The sequence below is a fragment of the Oryctolagus cuniculus genome, chromosome 9 (genome assembly GCF_051225735.1).
Source record: "Oryctolagus cuniculus isolate XC-2025 breed Fujian yellow rabbit chromosome 9, ASM5122573v1, whole genome shotgun sequence".
Taxonomy (NCBI): Eukaryota; Metazoa; Chordata; class Mammalia; order Lagomorpha; family Leporidae; genus Oryctolagus; species Oryctolagus cuniculus.
Genome location: NC_142875.1, coordinates 92,541,976 through 92,561,293, shown reverse-complemented (window position 1 = coordinate 92,561,293; position 19,318 = coordinate 92,541,976). Strand labels below are relative to the sequence as shown.

The following is a 19,318-nucleotide window of genomic DNA, read 5'->3' as shown; positions in this document are numbered from 1 at the left end:
AGAGTGTCAATTATTAAATCAACAACGGGAGTCACTGTGCACTTACTCTCCATGTAGGATCTCTGTCCTTAATGTGTTGTACTATGTGAATTAACGGTAAAACTAGTATTCAAACAGTGCTCTTATACTTTGTGTGTCTGTCTGGGTGCAATCAGTTGAAATCTTTACTTAGTATATATACTAAGTTGATCTTCAGTATATAAAGATAATTAAAAATTAATCTTAATGAAGAATTGGATGGGAGAGGGAATAGGAGATGGGATGGTTTGCAGGTGGGAGGGTGGTTATGGGAGGAAAAACCACTGTAATCCAAAATTTGTACTTTTAAAATTTATATTTATTAAATAAATGTTTTCTAAAAAGAAGACACCATTTGGGATGCCTGTATCCTGTTTTTGAGTGCCTGGGTTTGAGACCCAGCTCTACTTCTGATTCCAGCTTCTTGCTAATGCAGACCTTGAAAGGCAGCAGGTGATACCTCAACTAGTTGAGTTCTTGCTTCCCACAGAGATCTGGGATTGAGTTCTCAGCTCCTGGCTTCAGCCTGGCTCAGTCCTAGCTATTATGGGCCTTTGGGGAGTGAACCAGGAGATGGAAGATCTCTCTCTTTGTTTCTGCCTTTCAAATAAATAAATAAATAATTTTTTAAAAAGTCCTTTATCCTAGTTGAAAATACTCACTTTACAATTGGAATATTTTAGGTAAGAGTAAATAGAGAATGACACTAAAGTAATAAAAACATAATTCTTTATATGCTTTTCTGATAGCAGAGAACTCATTGTGGATCTCAACAGGTAGATTAACCAAAGCATTTCTTGTGCAATTCAAACAGGAAGGTGAACTGATAAGTAGAAGCCAGCTGCTTTTTATGTATTCAGAAGTTTTAAAAGCACAAGTTGGTGATAAATTCATTTTCCAAAACTTTAGACATTGAGGTTTCTAAGGCCTAATCACGAAGTTTTGTATTCCATTTCGTCCATTTGAACAGAAAGTCCATAGCTGGTAAACCAGTGCTATGAGTATCATCTGCTCTCACAACATTCCAATATTATGTGGAAGTTCCTGGTTTTTGTAATAACTCTCTATACATAAACACTTTCTACTCTGGGGTCTTTCTTGTAAACACATTAAGACACACATGTACCTAGAATGGAGCCCAGTAAGGATTTTCTTTTGTCACACTTCAGGATGACAGATGAAACCTTGTTGCCTGACTCATCACCAATGCACCTCCAACTGGGGAGTTGCATTTTCCAATTAGAAAAGAACAGGCTTAGATCCATGGCCTATCCTTTCCATTATTGTAGGCAGCACCCCCAGGATGTCTTAGGAAGGACGTGTCCCTTCTCTCCTTATATTCACACATTCTTCTGCTTATAGTCAACTTGTTACGTCCACTCGAATATTCTGTGCTCTCTGAATGATTAAAGAAAAAGTATTACACCAAAAATGAGTAATAGGCAAGATTGAAATAGAAAAAAGTTTCTTAAATATCATTTTCATAATCCAAACCCAAAGCGTGTTAGTTTTCTCCCAATTGTTTGAATGTGTTTGTAAATCCATCCAATTAAATTCTACTTTATAGGCTGGCACCGCGGCTCAATAGGCTAATCCTCTGCCTTGCGGTGCCGGCACACCAGGTTCTAGTCCCGGTCAGGGTGCCGGATTCTGTCCCGGTTGCCCCTCTTCCAGGCCAGCTCTCTGCTATGGCCCGGGAGTGCAGTGGAGGATGGCCCAAGTGCTTGGGCCCTGCACCCCATGGGAGACCAGGAGAAGCACCTGGCTCCTGCCTTAGTATCAGCACGGTGTGCTGGCCACGGTGCACTGGCCACGGCGGTCATTGGAGGGTGAATCAACAGCAAAAGGAAGACCTTTCTCTCTGTCTCTCTCTCTCACTGTCCACTCTGCCTGTCAAAAACAAAAACAAAAAAACAAAAAAATTCTACTTTATAAAATTTCTATGCAACAAAAATAAAACAAGATAAAACATTTAATTCTAAAATAATTCACCTTGCGAATTTCATGAGGAAATAAATGAAGAACTCTCAGATTTTGCTTTCTAGTATTTATATATGTATAAATCTTGGTTTATTTTTTGTGATTCTTTTACTAAAAGACTAAAAACTTTACTGTTCATTTTTAAAGGTCATTAATGAACACCAGTTTGTACTTATTACTTTTGAATGTGGCATCAAGAAGCAAAAGCCTAAAAAATGTATTCAGTGCCAGAAGCATACCAACCTCTCTTTTTCACAGTTGAAGCGCTTTACTCAGCTCCCAGATTCATTCTATAATGTGTTTATAAAATGGAGGTTGTTGCAAAATGAATAGGCTTTAATTCCATGCTCTCGTGGTATCTGGTTTTTGATGGGAATTTATGTGTGTAACTCCAATACATCAAACAACTCAGATTTAATGCATAAAAAGTATCATACTATAATAAATACCTTGAGGGTGTGTAGGCAATAAATATAAGCCCTCAAAGATATTTTAATCTATTCGTAAGAATAAAACTAATTCTTGCCTTAAAGTTATTATTAAGGTTCCATCTTGAAGCAATTTTCTCATATTTTAACTTCTTCCTTGATGATCACATCAGTGATTTACCTGTTTCCTGATCACTAATTTCCATTTGTCTATCTCCAGTCCACACCTATCACCTAATCAGCAGACCCATATTCTGTGCCTTGGACATCTCTAGGAAGTACCATAAAAGCAATGAAGGTACTCCCACCATCACCTGAACACAGACATGCTCATCCATCATCCTGTGTTAATGGATAAATAGCATCAGAGTTTGTCTCATTTAATACTGTGTTCCTAGCCTGTACGTGTCCATATAATACATGAATAAATCAATAAGTACAATCTATTATAATTAAATAATAGGTTGTAATCCACAAACATTAAAATTTGCTGGATTCACATCATGTAAGAGTCACTGCTAATCATATGGGGATATGATAATGAGTAAAACAGATACTGTTATTACATCAAAGAATTCAATCTAATGTTGAATCTGGGTAATAGGTTATCTTAAGTGTGGTAAACTTAAACTTTCAGTGTAGAAATGATTGAGAGCTGGAGTAATCAGAAATTGACCATGAGATTGAGATTTTGAAAAGAAATCAAGCTGGCCAGCACCGCGACTCACTAGGCTAATCCTCCACCTGCGGTGCTGGTACCCTGGGTTCTAGTCCCGGTTGCTCCTCTTCCAATGCAGCTCTCTACTGTGGCCCGGGAAGGCAGTGGAGGATGGCCCAAGTCCTTGGGGGATGAACCAACAGAAAAGGAAGACCTTTCTCTCCGTCTCTCCCTCTCACTGTCTGTAACTCTACCTCTCAAATAAAATAAATAAAATCTAAAAAAAAGAGATAGACTGTCTAAAGGGATTAAAAACCAAGATCCATCTTTTTGCTACCTACAATAAACATACCTCAAAAACAAAGAAACACACAGAATGAGAGTGGAAGGATGAAAAACTTGTTCCATGCTAACAGAAAGCAAAAGCAAGCAGGTGTAGCTATCCTAATATCAGAAAAAAATGGACTTTAAAACAAAACTGTTAAAAGAGACAAAGAGGGGCCATCACTGTGCAAAGTAGGTTAAGGCTCCACTTGTGGCACTGCCATCCCATATGGGTGCCAGTTCGTGTCCCAGCTGCTCCTCTTCCAGTCCAGCTCTCTGCTATGGCCTGGGAAAGCAGTGAAAGTTAGCCCAAGTGCTTGGGCCCCTGTAACCACATGGGAGACCTGGAATAAGTTCTTGGCTCCTGACTTCAGATGTGCCCAGCTCTGGCCAATGAGGCCATATAGGGAATGAACCAGCAGACAGAAGATATCTATGTCTCTCCATTCTGTCTCTCTCTCTCTCTCTCTTCCTTTAAAATAAATCTTTTTTTTTTAACTTTTATTTAATGAATATAAATTTCCAAAGTACGGCTTATGGATTACAATGGCTTCCCCCCCATAACGTCCCTCCCACCCGCAACCCTCCCCTTTCCCACTCCCTCTCCCCTTCCATTCACATGAGGATTCATTTTCGATTCTCTTTATATACAGAAGATCAGTTTAGCATACATTAAGTAAAGATTTCAACAGTTTGCTCCCACACAGAAACATAAAGTGAAAAATAATAGATGATTTTTTTAAATGATGATGAAATCAGATCAGACCTATTGTCATGTTTAATCCCAGTGAGAGTCAAGTTGGGAATTGATAATTTCTTCTTCCTTTTTTTTTTTTAACAGAAGATCAGTTTAGTATACATTAAGTAAAGATTTCAACAGTTTGACCCCCATAGAAACACAAAGTGAAATATGCTGTTTGAGTACTCATTATAGCATTAAGCCTCAATGTACAGCACATTAAGGACAGAGATCCTATATGAGGAATAAGTGCACAGTGACTCCTGTTGTTGACTTTACAAATTGACACTCCTGTTTATGGCATCAGTAATCTCCCTATGCACCAGTCATGAGTTTCCAAGGCTATGGAAGCCCCTTGAGTTCTCCGACTCTTATCTCATTTAGACAAGGTCATAGTCAAAGTGGAGGTTCTCTCCTCCCTTCAGAGAAAGGTACCTCCTTCTTTGAAGAGCTGTTCTTTCCACTGGGATCTCACTCACAGATATCTTTCATTTAGGATTTTTTTTTTTTTTTTTTGCCAGAGTGTCTTGGCTTTCCATGCCTGAAATACTCTCATGGGCTTTTCAGCCAGATCGGAATGCCTTTAGGGCTGATTCTGAGGCCAGAGTGCTGTTTAGGACATCCGCCATTCTGTGAGTCTGCTGAGTATCTCGCTTCTCATGTTGGATCACTCTCCCCTTTATTTATTCTATCGGTTAGTGTTAGCAGGTACTAGACTTGTTTATGTGCTCCCTTTGACTCTTAGTCCTTTCATTATGATCAATTGTGAACTGAAATCGATCACTTGGACTAGTGAGATGGCATTGCTACATGCCACCTTGATGGGATTGAATTGGAATCTACCATTTGGGGCAAGTCAGCTTGAGCATGTCCCAAATTGTACATATCTTCCCTCTCTTATTCCCACTCTTATGTTTAACAGAGATCACATTTCAGTTAAATTTCAACACTTAAGAATAAGACAAAGAAGGGACCGGTGCTGTGGCATAGTGGGTAAACAGTGCCAGCATCTGAAATGGGCACTGGTTCAAGTCCCGGTTGCTCCACTTCCGATCCAGCTCTCTGCTGTGGCCCAGGAAAGCAGTGGAAGATGACCCAAGTCCTTGGGCCCCTGCACCCATTAGGGAAGACCTGGAGGAAGCTCCTGGCTCCTAGCTTGGAATGGCACACCTCCAGCAGTTGCAGCCAATTTGAGAGTGAACCAGCAAATGAAAGAACCTCTCTCTCTCTCTCTCTCTCTCTCTCTCTCTCTCTCTCTCTCTCCCCCCTTCTTTTTCTGTGTAACTCTGACTTTCAAATAAATAAATCAAACTTTTAATTAGAGAATTCTCACCATTTATAATCAAGGTTACTATTGATAAGTAAAACTTGGCCCTGACATTTCCCTATAAATATTCCTACTATTTGTTCTGAATCTCCTTTGTACTTTTACTAGTTTTTATGCCTATAAATTCTTTGATAATGATGACTATCTTTCTGTGTCTATATGTAGCACATTCTTAAGCACCATTTTTTTAAAAGTTGATGAACAACTTGATACTTTAGCTCTTTTAGCAGTTTTTTTTTGTTCTACTTAATACTATTTGTTGAACTCTGTAATTAATATACAATTATTCTTAAGTGTTGAATCTTAACTGAAAAGTGATCCCTGCTAAATATAAGAGTGGGAATAAGAGAGGGAAGAAATGTACAGTTTGGGACATGCTCAATCAGACTTGCCCCAAACGGTAGAGTTAGTAACATGCCAGGGGATTCCAATTCAATCCCATCAAGGTGGCATGTACCAATGCCATCTCACTAGTCCCAGTGATCAATTTCTGTTCACAATGGATCAGAATGATAGGACTGAGAGTCAAAGGGATCACATAAACAAGACTAGTGTCTGCAAATACTAACCAATAGAATTTTAAAAAAAGGGAGAGAACTATCTCACACGGGAAGCAGGATACACAGCAGACTCATAGAATGGTGGATGTCCTAAACAGCACTCTGGCCTCAGAATCAGCCCCTAAGGCATTCGGATCTGACTGAAAAGCCCATGAGAGTATTTCAGGCATGGAAAGCCAAGACACACTGGCAAAAAAAAAAAACAAAACAAAACAAAAAAACCCTAAATGAAAGATCTCCATGAGTGAGATCCCAGTGGAAAGAACAGGTCATCAAAAAAAGGAAGTACCTTTCTCTGAAGGGAGGAGAGAACTTCCACTTTAACTACGACCTTGTCTAAATGTGATCGGAGTCAGTGAACTCAAAAGGCTTCCATAGCCTTGGCAGCTCATGACAGGTGCCTAGGGTGATTACTGACACCATACACAAGAGTGTCAAATTGTTAAGTCAACAACAGGAGTCACTGTGCACTTACTCCTCATGTAGGATCTCTGTCCTTAATGTGCTGTACATTGTGATTTAATGCTATAACTAGTACTCAAACAGTATTTTTCACTTTGTGTTTCTGTGTGGGTGCAAACTGTTGAAATCTTTACTTAATATATGCTAAACTGATCTTCTGTATATAAAGATAATTGAAAATAAATCTTGATGTGAATGGAAGGGGAGAGGGAGTAGGAGATGGGAGGGTTGTGGGTGGGAGGGAAGTTATGGGGGGGGAGCCATTGTAATCCATAAGCTGTACTTTGGAAATTTATATTCATTAAATGAAAGTTTTTTTTAATGCAAAAAAATAAAAAAATAAATAAAGTTTATTTTATTTATGTGAAAGAAAGAGCTACAGAGAGAGGTAGAGACAGCTCCAGAATCCCATATGGGCACCAGTTCATGTTCCAATCCAGCTCTCTGCTTTTGCCTGGGAAGCAGTGCTTGGGCCCCTGCATTCATGTAGGAGACCCAGAAGCCAAAGAGGCTTCTGGCTCCTGGCTTTGGATTGGCTTACCTCCAGCCATTACAGCCACTTGGGGAGTGTGCCACGGATGAAGAACCTTTCTCTCTGTCTCTCCCTCTCACTCTGTAACTCTCTCTCTCAAACAAACAAAATCTTTTTTAAAAAAGTATGAAAATAAATCACCAGTACCCATATCATGACCTAATTTCTCTTTATTATTTGTTTTATATATAAAGTGGGAAAATAACTTACCTAAACAACAGGATCTGGGTAAGAAGACATTGAATTCTTTCTGTATTTTATTCAGTTATTCATTCAACAAAGTGAATTTTTTAAGCATTTTTTTTATTTGACAGATAGAGTTAGACAGTGAGGGAGAGAGACAGAGAGAAAGGTCTTCCCTCCATTGGTTCACCCCCAAAATGGCCGCTACAGCAAGAGCTATGCCGATCCGAAGCCAGGAGCCAGGTACTTCTTCCTGGTCTCCCACACGGGTGCAGGCGCCCAAGCACTTGGGCCATCCTCCACTGCCTTCCTGGGCCACAGCAGAGAGCTGGACTGGAAGAGAAGCGGGACTAGAACCCAGTGCCCATATGGGGGATTAACCAAGTGAGCCACGGCGCCAGCCACTCAACAAAGTGAATTTTAAGTGCTAAGTACTCACATACATAAAAACACAGATCTGAGAGGACGTCTGCCTCATTAGGTTTTACTTTTCTTACCTGTAATTCCAAGGTTATATCAATCACTTAGTCTATTTTTTGTGATTTATTTTATTTCTGAGAAAGAGAAATTTTCCACTTACTCTTGTACTCTACAAATGTATGCAATAGCCAGGGGTGGGCCAGGTCAAAGCCTGAAGACCAGAAATCATTCTAGAGCTCCCACATGAGTAGCAGAGCCCTAAGTATTTGAGCCATCACCTGCTGCCTCCTAGAGTGCACTCTGACAGCTGAATTGGAAGCAGAGCCAAGAATCAAACCAGGCACTGCAATATGGGATGGAGACGTCCCAAGCAGTGACTCAACTGCTGCACAGACCATTGCCCCTCGTTCATGACTTTATTGCTGTATGTTGTCCATATGGTATTGAATTTTCACATAGAAGGATTTTTTCTTAATACAAAGATTTTTGGCCGGCGCCGCAGCTCAACAGGCTAATCCTCCACCTAGCGGCGCCGGCACACCGGGTTCTAGTCCCGGTCGGGGTGCCGGATTCTGTCCTGGTTGCCCCTCTTCCAGGCCAGCTCTCTGCTGTGGCCAGGGAGTGCAGTGGAGGATGGCCCAAGTGCTTGGGCCCTGCACCCCATGGGAGACCAGGAGGAAGCACATGGCTCCTGCCTTCGGATCAGCGCAGTGCGCCGGCCGGGGCGGCCATTGGAGGGTGAACCAACGGCAAAGGAAGACCTTTCTCTCTCTCTCTCTCTCTCTCTCTCTCTCACTGTCCACTCTGTCAAAAAAAAATTTAAAAAAAAAAAAAAAAGATTTTTACCAGACTAAAAAGGAATCGAGTTTCAAAGAGATGAAAAACTCTTTAGAATTAATCTTAGAATCAAAGAAACAATATTGCCACCTCAGATGCTGGTCTTCTACCTTCAAAATTTCAAATCCTGCTTCTTAGAGTACATTTTTAGAGTACTTTCTGAACTTGGTGCAAGGATTAATCTCTTTATGAGACAAGCCTTAGTTGCTGAAAAATAAAAGTACATGTGGTAGTGAATAATTGGTGGCATAATTTTAGAAAAGCATTATAAGGCATGTAAATCATGATCAGTTCTTTTTAATATACCATGTAAAAATAGATAAAATAAAAGTTGTTATAAACATTACTACACATGTTTACATACATGATCACACAGATGCTCAGAATTGTAAATTAAATGGTAACTTTTATCTCTATTTGGTGAGCTTATAGTAGCACCTATCATTGGGATCTAGAGTTCCTTGTTATTGGCTGGCATATAAAAGTGTATCAATGAATATAAATTACCCCAAAGTAGTGACACACAAACTTAGAAATACAGTCATTGACATTTCTAAATACTGTATAGTCATAATCACTAGTAATGTTCTGATTAATAATATTAAAATAAATTTCAATAGTTTGTTAACACCATATAGTAGAATTTTTCTTACATGGTTGTATTATCCAAATTAGGCAGCCTGAACTACTGAAGAAGCACATCTTAAATCACTTACTTTTGTTAATATGTCAACCGAATTTTCACAGATAAGTCCAACCAAAGGGAAAAAAAAATGCTTTAGAATTATGGTAGCTAAAAAGACGAAGTAGGCAGTAAATCAAGTGGCCAGAAGCCTTAAACCTGAAAGAATTCATTAAGAAATTATCAATGGTAACATCACTTCAAAATGGACTGTCATGTTGCCTAGCCTTTTAAATTTGACTGTAGAGTTATATGGTTTAAGAGGACTTTTCAGGATTCAAAAATGTTTAGCTTTCTAAAATGTGTTGTTTCTTCTTTAATCATTGAAAGCAAAAAGACAAAAATTAATGTGTGATGTAGACAAATAATGTAAGTTAAAAATGGTTATGAGATTTCACACATGAAATGGGGCAAGTGAGATTGAAAATGGACCTTACAAGCACTGTATCATCTTTGCGTTTAGAACTGGAATTCTCTGGTTTCTAATTTTTATTTAAGGATATTAGCTGAAACTGCAAGCCTTTATTTTTATAAATATTACTTGTTTGTTTTGTATTTTAAGTGATTTCTCTTTCTTAGTACAGGTTGACTTTTACCAAGGAATGTGAGTACTAAATAATGTTTCTTTTTTGCTTTAGGTAAAACTTTAATCAAGAAGCTGACAAAAAAGGTAAGAAAAATATAGGGGTTTTGGTTTGTGGTAAAATAGAAAATTAACTTTTATAAGCTCAAATGAAAGATCTTAATATGTGTATTCAAAGGATATCCAGGATGCACTGGCAGGAATCCAAACAGCCGGTCGTGGCTCAACATTTTTCAGAGACCTCGGCGATAAAGGTAATTGTGATTTATTGTTAAATTTCTAGGTACGTGTTGTTGTATTTAACTGAAATAATATTAGGGAGTAAAGGGATAAGATTTGCACCACGTTATTTAGTAGGTGTTTTTAAAATATACATTAAGTGGGAGATAACTTTCTCCAAACTCAGCAATTAAAGATAAATTCTTAAAACATTGATGTGAATTAAAACCTAAGGAGAGAAGGAGGCAGAGTAAAAATAAGAAGATCAGAGATAAGTTTATAAACTAAGAAATAAGTGAGTAGGAAGATGAGAAGGCCTACAAAAGACTCAGAGGAGCACCAACATTTAAGCAAGTTAACAGAGGTGAGAGATATCACAGCAGAATGATCAGAGAAGTGGCAGAAACCAGGATAATGTTATCACGGTAGCCAAGAGAAGGTCTTAGAGAAAGAGAAAGTTGTAAAATTTTTAAAAGTCAAGCAAATTAAGAGGACTGAGTAACCTAAGGACTGAGTACTCCCCGTTAGTTTTGGCAGCAGGAAATGCTTGACACTCCAACGGGAACATTTCAGGGATGTGATCTGAAACCATTTGACAGTACTTGGATAAGTGATTGGAAACAGAAGAAAATCAAGTGTAGACTATTTGAAAGACCAGGACATGAGGAGAGAGTGCCAGGACATGAGGAGAGAGTGCAGGAGTTGAGGCTGGCAAAAGCCTGGTGAATACTGGCTTATTTTTGGTGGAGAGATTTGACCATGTTTCTTGGTAATCAAAAGAAGAGGTGGAAAATAGGAAGTATGAATAGGAGAAAATCCTGGAAGATGGGAAAGAAGGGATTGTCTTCAAAGCACTAGTAGGAGGATCAGCATTCCACAAGGTTAAGGACATTTCCATTCTATCAGAGTGTAAGGAGGGGGACCTGTGTTGTGTGGTACATCCAATATCAAAGTGCTGGTTGGAGTCCCAACTGCTCTACTTCTATCCAGTTTCCTGCTAATGCACCTAGGAAGGCACCAGAAGATGGCCCAAGAACTTAGGCCCCTGCCACCCTTGTGGGAGACTAAGATGGAGTTCCTGACTCCAGGCTGCAACTTGGCACAGACCTTGCTGTTGTGGCCATTTGGGGAGTGAACTAGCTCTCTCTCCCCACTCTAGTCTCTGCCTTTAAAATAAATAAATATTTTTTAAAAAGGGAGCACAGGCAGTCAAAGCCAAAATTAACATTTGGGATTGCATCAAATTGAGAAGTTTCTGTACTGCAAAAGAAACAGGAAAGTGAAGAGACAACCGACAGAATGGGAAAATATATTTGCAAACTATGCAACTGATAAAGGGTTGATAACCAGAATCTACAAAGAAATCAAGAAACTCCACAAGATCAAAACAAACAACCCACTTAAGAGATGGGCCAAGGACCTCAATAGACATTTTTCAAAAGAGGAAATCCAAATGGCCAACAGACACATCAAAAAATGTTCAAGATCACTAGCAATCAGGGAAATGCAAATCAAAACCACAATGAGGTTCCACCTCACCCCAGTTAGAATGGCTCACATTCAGAAATCTATCAACAATAGATGCTGGCGAGGATGTGGGGAAAAAGGGACACTAACCCACTGTTGGTGGGAATGCAAACTGGTTAAGCCACTATGGAAGTCAGTCTGGAGATTCCTCAGAAACCTGAATATAACCCTACCATTCAACCCAGCCATCCCACTCCTTGGAATTTACCCAAAGGAAATGAATTTGGCAAACAAAAAAGCAGTCTGCACATTAATATTTATTGCAGCTCAATTCACAATAGCTAAGACCTGGAACCAACCCAAATGCCCATCAACAGTAGACTGGATAAAGAAATTATGGGACATGTACTCTATAGAATACTATACAGCAGTCAAAAACAACGAAACCTGGTCATTTGCAACAAGATGGAGGAATTTGGAAAACATCATGCTGAGTGAAATAAGCCAGTCCCAAAGGGACAAATATCATATGTTCTCCCTGATTGGCGACAACTAACTGAGCACCAAAGGGGAAACTTGTTGAAGTGAAATGGACACTGTGAGAAACAGTGACTTGATCAGCTCTTGTCCTGACGGTTGATGTACAATGTAAGACTTTATCCTTTTTAGTATTTTTTTTTGTTCTAGTACCATTGGTTGAACTCTGTAATTAACACACAATTATTCTTAGGTGTTTAAATTTTAACTGAAAAGTGATCCCTGTTAGGAATTTGGAAAACATTATGTTGAGTGAAATAAGCCAGTCCCAAAGGGACAAATACCACTTGTTCTCCTTAATAGGTGACAACTAACTGAGCACCAAAAAGGAAACCTGTTAAAGTGAAATGAACACTATGAGAAACGGTGACTTGATCAGCCCTCACCCTGACTGTTGATGAGCAGCTTAATATGTTATCCCTCTTAGTATTTTTTTGTTGTTGTTTGTTCTACTTAATACTTTTGGTTGAATACTGTAATCAATACACAATTCTTCTTAAGTGCTGAAACTTAACTGAAAAGTGATCGCTGTTAAATATAAGAGTGGGAATAAGAGAGGGAAGAGATGTGCAATTCGGGACATGCTCAAGCTGACTTACCTCAAATGGTAGAGTTAGAAACATACCAGGGGATTCGAATTCAATCCCATCGAGGTGGCATGTACCAATGCCATCTCACTAGTCCCAGTGATCAATTTCTGTTCACAATGGATCATAATGATAGGACTAAGAACCAAAGGGATCACATAAACAAGACTAGTGTCTGCAAATACTAGCTGATAGAATAAAAAAGGGAGAGAATGGTCCAACATGGGAAGTGAGATACACAGCAGACCCATAGAATGGCAAATCTCCTAACAGCACTCTGGCCTCATAATCAGCCCTTAAGGCATGCGGATCCAGCTGAAATGCCCATGAGAGTATTTCAGGCATGGAAAGCCAAGACACTCTGGGGGGGGGGGGGGGACCTAAATGAAAGATCTCCACGAGTGAGATCCCAGTGGAAAGAATGGGTCATCAAAGAAGGAGGTACCTTTCTCTGAAGGGAGGAGAGAACTTCCACTTTGGCCATGGCCTTATCTAAAAATGATCAGAGTCAGTGAACTCAGGGGGCTTCCATAGCCTTGGCAGCTCATGACAGGTGCCTAGGGTGATTACTGATGCCATAAACAAGAGTGTCAATTTGTTAAGTCAACAACAGGAGTCACTGTGCACTTACTCCTCATGTAGGATCTTTGTCCTTAGTGTGCTGTACATTGAGATTTAATGCTATAACTAGTACTCAAACAGTATTTTTCACTTTATGTTTCTGTGTGGGAGCAAACTGTTGAAATCTTTACTTATTGTATGCTAAACTGATCTTCTGTATATAAAGAGAATTGAAAATGAATCTTGATGTGAATGGAAGGGGAGAGAGAGTGGATAAGGGGAGGGTTGCGGGTTGGAGGGACGTTATGGGGGGGGGGAAGCCATTGTAATCAATATTCTGCGCTTTGGAAATTTATATTCATTAAATAAAAGTTAAAAGAAAAAAAAAGGGAGACAATGGCTGTTTGAGTATTTTATTCCTGTATACACATTCAGGCAAGTTGAGCCAGGGAGATTGGTGTTGCCTTGATTTTCACCATAAAGCAGAGATAATAGGACTGAACTTGTTAGAGAAAGGAGAAAATATGAAGTAAGTATTGTGGTACGGAGAGAATACTCATCAGAGAAACAAACAGTGCTTTCTAAGAAATCTTAAAGAACCAGTACAGACTACAGATCATAAAATAGAGGGCAACTATGTGATTATTCTCCTATAGCCTACATGTAAGAATACAAATGCTGACAGTTATATTAGGCTTAGGATTTTGCTAGGCAAATAGGTGAAAAAGTCATGAGCTATGGAAATTAAGAATGTTGAGGCTATGAAAGGGTTTAACTAATTAGCCATGAAGTCTAAGCAAGATGATAGAAGTGAGATAAAAAGAAGGAAGTAGGAAGAGAATGGCAGATGAAATGAAAAGGTAGAATGGTCAAGAGAGATAGTTGTCAGATTAAAAAACAGATGTAGTGGGAGTCCAACAGTAGAGAAACAACTGTGGTCATAGAGTAGGGATCTGAATTTATAATTTCTGAGTTGAAGTACTTGCAGGTGATTTCAGGGTTCTGGGAGCAATTGGGAAGTAAATGTCTAAGTAAAAGTAGGTGGCACAATTAGTGAAAGTATCAAACAACTGAGAGATGGGGTATTGCATATGCATGTCAAAATCACCTAGGATTATGACTGAGTCGAAAGAAAGTTAAATAGGTACTGAAGTCTCAATAAATGAGATATTTAGAGGAAAGTTTGATGGGCAACCACTAAGAAAGTTGATCTGTGTAAGTGGCCTTAGCCTCAAAGGAGCAGAGGTTTATAAAAGATGTTAGAAGAGAAAAGGTCTGGAATTAGCATTGGAGTGGAAGAAAATGAGTAACCTCCACTTGATAAGTCTTCAAAATACCAGTATCCTTGATAGAGAACCATCTTGAGACAAGGCAAAATTAAGCATAAGGTGCATAGGTAAAAGATGTTTACTGTGGTATGAGAATTTCAGAAAGCATAGTGCACATTTTAGGTATAAGTAGAGGAATGGAAGATTATTGAGTCAGGAGAAATGAAACATGGTCCAGCATGGGCATATGTAATAAAAGAGGAAAGGGAGGGTTGGCTGCTGAGGGTGGTCACATATAAGCCTAAGAGGCAATCAGAGCCCAAATCATGTATGAGGAGACTTCAAAAGGTTTGTGATAAAAGGAACTAAGGTATAAAAATATCAGCTTTATTTCTCAACAAAAGTGCCATCAAGTTGAAGACACTTTTCATGAATGATAATAACAGATATTTAATCTATCTCTAAAGAACTAAAAATCCTAGGAATTTAACCATGTCCATGCCGTCTTTTTTCTATTAACTGAAGAAAAGTGGTGCCCTTTAAAGATTTTTTTTTTTTTTGATAGGCAGAGTTAGACAGTAAGAGAGAGAGACAAAGAGAAAGGTCTTCCTTTTCTGTTGGTTCACCCCACAAATGGCCACTATGGCCAGCGCACTGTGCCAATCTGAAGCCAGGAGCCAGGTGCTTCCTCCTGGTCTCCCATGCGGGTGCAGGGCCCAAGCACTTGGGCCATCCTCCACTGCCTTCCTGGGCCAGAGCAGAGAGCTGCACTGGAAGAGGAGCAACCAGGACAGAACCGGCGCCCCAACCAGGACTAGAACCTGGAGTGCCAGCGCTGCAGCGCAGCATGGCAGTTAGCCATGACACCGGCCAAGAATTTTTTTTTTAAGATTAGGAAATAAAAACAAGTCAGAAAGAGATAAATCAGGACTGTAATATGGATTAATGTTTTCCCATTAAAACCTTCACAGAGCTTTCCTTGTTTGATGAGAAGAATGAGTAGGAATGTTGTGAAAGGTATCTGGTGAACCTTGCTTGGGCATTTTTCTTCTAAAGCTTTGGCAAACTTTCTCAAAACACTCTCCTGATAAGCTGATATTACCATGCTTTTACTTTCCAGAAAGTCAATAAGCAAAATGCTTGAGCATCCAAAGTGTTGTTATGACCTTTGCTCCTGATGGTTCTGCCTTTGCTTTGGACCAGATTCACCTGTTAGTAGCCATTGCTTTTGTTGCACTTGGTCTTCAGGATTATACTAGTAAAACCATGTTTCATCTCCTGTAACAATTCTTTGAAGAAATGATTTATGGGCCAGCACTGTGGAGCAGCAGGTTAAGCTGCCCCCTGCAGCACCTGCATCCCATATGAGCCCCTGCCACCCAGGTTCTGGCTTCTGGCTTCAGCCTGGCCCAGCCCTGGCCATTGCAGCCATTTGGGGACTGAACTCTTCCTTTCAAATAAATAAGTGAATCTTTAAAAATTATTTAAATTCTTGAACGTTCTTGTTTAAATTTTCCATTGAAAGTTCTGCTGTTATCTCAACTGTTCTAGGTGTAACAATTTTGGTATCTGATGGTTTGATCCACTTTAAATTTTTCAGTCAGAATTGTAAGATGCTTAACCGAGATGTCTATGTTATTGAGTTTTGTTTTTGCCACTAATCCTTGGTCTTTTTCAGTTAGGGAACAAACAAAATTAATTTTTTCTTCCCAAATTGATGTAGATGGTGTCTCATTGTAGCCTTCATCTTCAGCATTGTCTGGCCACTTCTTAAACTTAGTTACTGATTTGTAACTGATTTCTTAGTAGCATTGCCCCTGCCACTCTATCATAAAGCATCAGTTATTTCTCAGTTCTTCCTTGCAAGTTTCACCATAAATTTAATGTTTGTTCCTACTCAATTTTAGCATAATTCATGTTGTTGTTTGGGGCTCTTTGAGTTTGATGTCTTATCCTTCTAAGTTCCTCAAACTAGATCTTGTTAGATGTATGGTAACAAGTTAGTATGAGTTTATTTTGGTGCAAACTTTTGAAACACATAGTTTTTTTTTAATTTATTTTTTAAGGAATACAAATTTCATAAGTACAACTTTAGAAATATAATTGTTCTTCCCACCATAACAACCCTCCCACCCACACTCCCACCCCTTTCTCTACTCCCTCTCCTCTTCCCAGTCCCATTCTCCACTAAGATTCATTTCCAATTATCTTTTTATACAGAATACCAACTCTATACTAAGTAAATATTGCAACAGTTTGCATTTGCACACACACACAAACTGTTTGAGATCTTGTTTTAGAGTTAACTCTCAATAAAACTCATTAAGGACAGAGGTCCTGAAGGGGGAGTTAGTACACTGTGACTCCTGTTGTTAACTTAACAATTAACACTCTTATATATGATGTCAGTGACCACTTGAGGCTCTTGAAATCAGCTGCCTCGGCTCTGGAAGCCTTTTGAGTCCACAAACTCTATCAGTATTTGGACAAGGCCATAAGCAAAGTGGAAGTTCTCTCCTCCCTTTAAAGAGCAGGACATCCTTCGTTGATGGCCACTTCTTTCCACTGGGATCTCACTCACAGAGATCCTTCATGGAGAACATTTTTTGCCTCAGTGTCTTGGCTTTCTGTGCCTGAAATGCACTCATGGGCTTTTCAGCCAGACCGGGAAGCCTTAAGCTGTGTCTGAGGTCAGAGTGTTACTTAAAACGATTGTCATTCTATGAGTCTGCTGTGTGGGCTGCTTCCCATGTTGGACATTCTCTCCTTTTTAATTCTATCTGTTATTATTACCAGGCACTTGATCCTATTTATATGATCTCTTTAACACTTAATCCTATCTATATGTTCACTTTATTACTTAATATGATCACTTTAACAATTAAGATGGCATTTTTACCACCAAGTTTAATGTGATTTGGAGTCCCATGACAAGTTTTTAAACTGTACCCTTAGAAGTGAGTCCATAGGAATGTATGCAGAACTATACAGCTTTATAGTTAAAAATCCCAGTGTGGTCCGAGAAGATGCATGGTATGCTTTTAGGAGTAGAGCCATTGATGTTAGAGTATAAGCTATGATTACAAAGGAATAAGGCCCCAAGTGGGCTAGACAGAGTCTAGAACAAAGGACAGAGTCATTATTGGAGGACCTAAGAAAGGTGCTGTCTAAGCTATGAATAAGTTTTCTGAATAAGAGGCCAATAGAAACTGACAGAAGAGGCCTGATAATAATCTGGTGGGCTTTAATGCCTTGCCAGTTATGAGGCCCAGACCTATCTATCTCTTCACATGAAGTACATCTAAGGGAGGAGTGAACCTCCTTGGGAAGGCACCCTGTTGACTTCCATTATCTAGCTGGCATGAGAGGAGAGCTGGCCAAGTGAAGGCAGGTGGCATCTCTACAAGGAAATTTACAGTTCTGCTGCCAATGTTGCTGACCCTACTTAGCTGTCCCCTCAGCAGTGGTGGGTAATTTGAAAGCTCAGACAAGTGAAGGGCTCTTTAGCTTAGAGCCGGCAAGGTCTGTGGTTCTGACCTGAAGTCCTTCAACTCTAGGGCAGTTCCGTTTCCAGTGACCCAACTCTTGGCTGGCAAAGATGCCAGGGCTCTTCATAAACTGACTTCTGCTGAATCCCTGGCTTTCCATATAAACCGATACAGTGGACTGGCCTGTTGGATCTCCTTGATGGCAGATCCCTGTGCAAAGCAGCCATTAATTGGCCTGCCACCTATCTTTACATTGCTTCTGCTGCCTAGCTTTCTTTTCCTCCTGGTTTCTGATAAAGCAGACAAGAGGATGCAAGTCAAGGAGGGTGCTCAAGTTCTATCTCTAATCTGTGGTGGCCTAAACTAGAAGTCTATAGTCACAGGCATGTTCTTATAGTGGTTTGTCTGTGAGGTAGACAATGCCCATGAGGAAAGATATGTCCTCACTTTAAAGCTTTCTCTCCCTTTGTTTGGAGGTTTTGCCTGTTTCCTGCACCCATGGTGAAGTAAATCTAGCCATGAAATCATAATTTAAGCTCTCATATTGGCTATGCTATTATTGCAGAAAATGTTAGCCATCCTTTTATAAGATCCTAAAATCAAGCTGTACATCCTGGAGAGTCCCTCAGAATAGAGTCAGTTTACCTTCTTGAAGAGAATAAAGAAATGAGGGGGAAAGTGAGGCTTCCCAGATTGCTTACTGACAATAACAATGTCAAATGAAAACTTAGCAAGCAGTTTCAACTGTTAAATAACAACTTATGAAAACATTTACTGGCAGGTCCAATACCTTCTGCAAATTTTAAGAATACAGGAATTTGGAAACATCTCTTAAATATCTAACATGATGTAGCTTGTTAGACCAGCAAACTCAAGCACAAACAAGTAAGAACATTTTTAGTTCCTTTCTACCAACAAATTTTGATATTTTTGTTTTCTTTTTCTTCTTTTTTTAAAGATTTTATTTTATTTATTTGAAAGGCAGTTACAGAGAGAGTTAGAGACAGAGAGAGAGGGCTTCCATCCACTGGTTCACTCCCCAGATGGCTGCAATGGCTGGAGCTGAGCCAATCCGAAGCCAGGAGCCAGGAGCTTCTTCTAGGTCTGCCACGTATGTTCAGGGGCCCAAGGACTTGGGTCATCTTCCACTGCTTTCCCAGGCCATGGCAGAGAGCTGGATCAGAAGTGGAGCAGCCGGGACTCGAACCAGCGCCCATATGGGATGCCAGTGCTTCAAGGCAGTACTTTAACCCTCTTGTCTCCCTTTAAATCTCTTAACATTTTTTTAAAATAACCAAATGCCCTATAATTAGGTGCATATATGTTTATAATTGTTACATCTTCCTGTTGAATTGATCCCTTAATCATTACATAGTGCCCTTCTTTGTCTCTTTTAACAGCTCTGTCTTAATGTTCATTTTGTCTCTCTTAACAGCTTTTGTGTTAAAGTCTATCTAA

General features: G+C 39.6%; 1 protein-coding gene across 1 annotated transcript in view; it reads left to right on the top strand.

Annotated features, from left to right (window-relative positions):
- MICU2 (mitochondrial calcium uptake 2) overlaps positions 1–19,318 on the top strand; it is a 158,608-nt gene that overhangs the window by 45,823 nt on the left and 93,467 nt on the right. The window contains exons 3-4 of the mRNA XM_070049155.2: positions 9,789–9,820; positions 9,912–9,987. Coding sequence (XP_069905256.1) covers positions 9,789–9,820; positions 9,912–9,987 — 108 coding nt within the window. The remainder of the gene's footprint in view (positions 1–9,788; positions 9,821–9,911; positions 9,988–19,318) is intronic.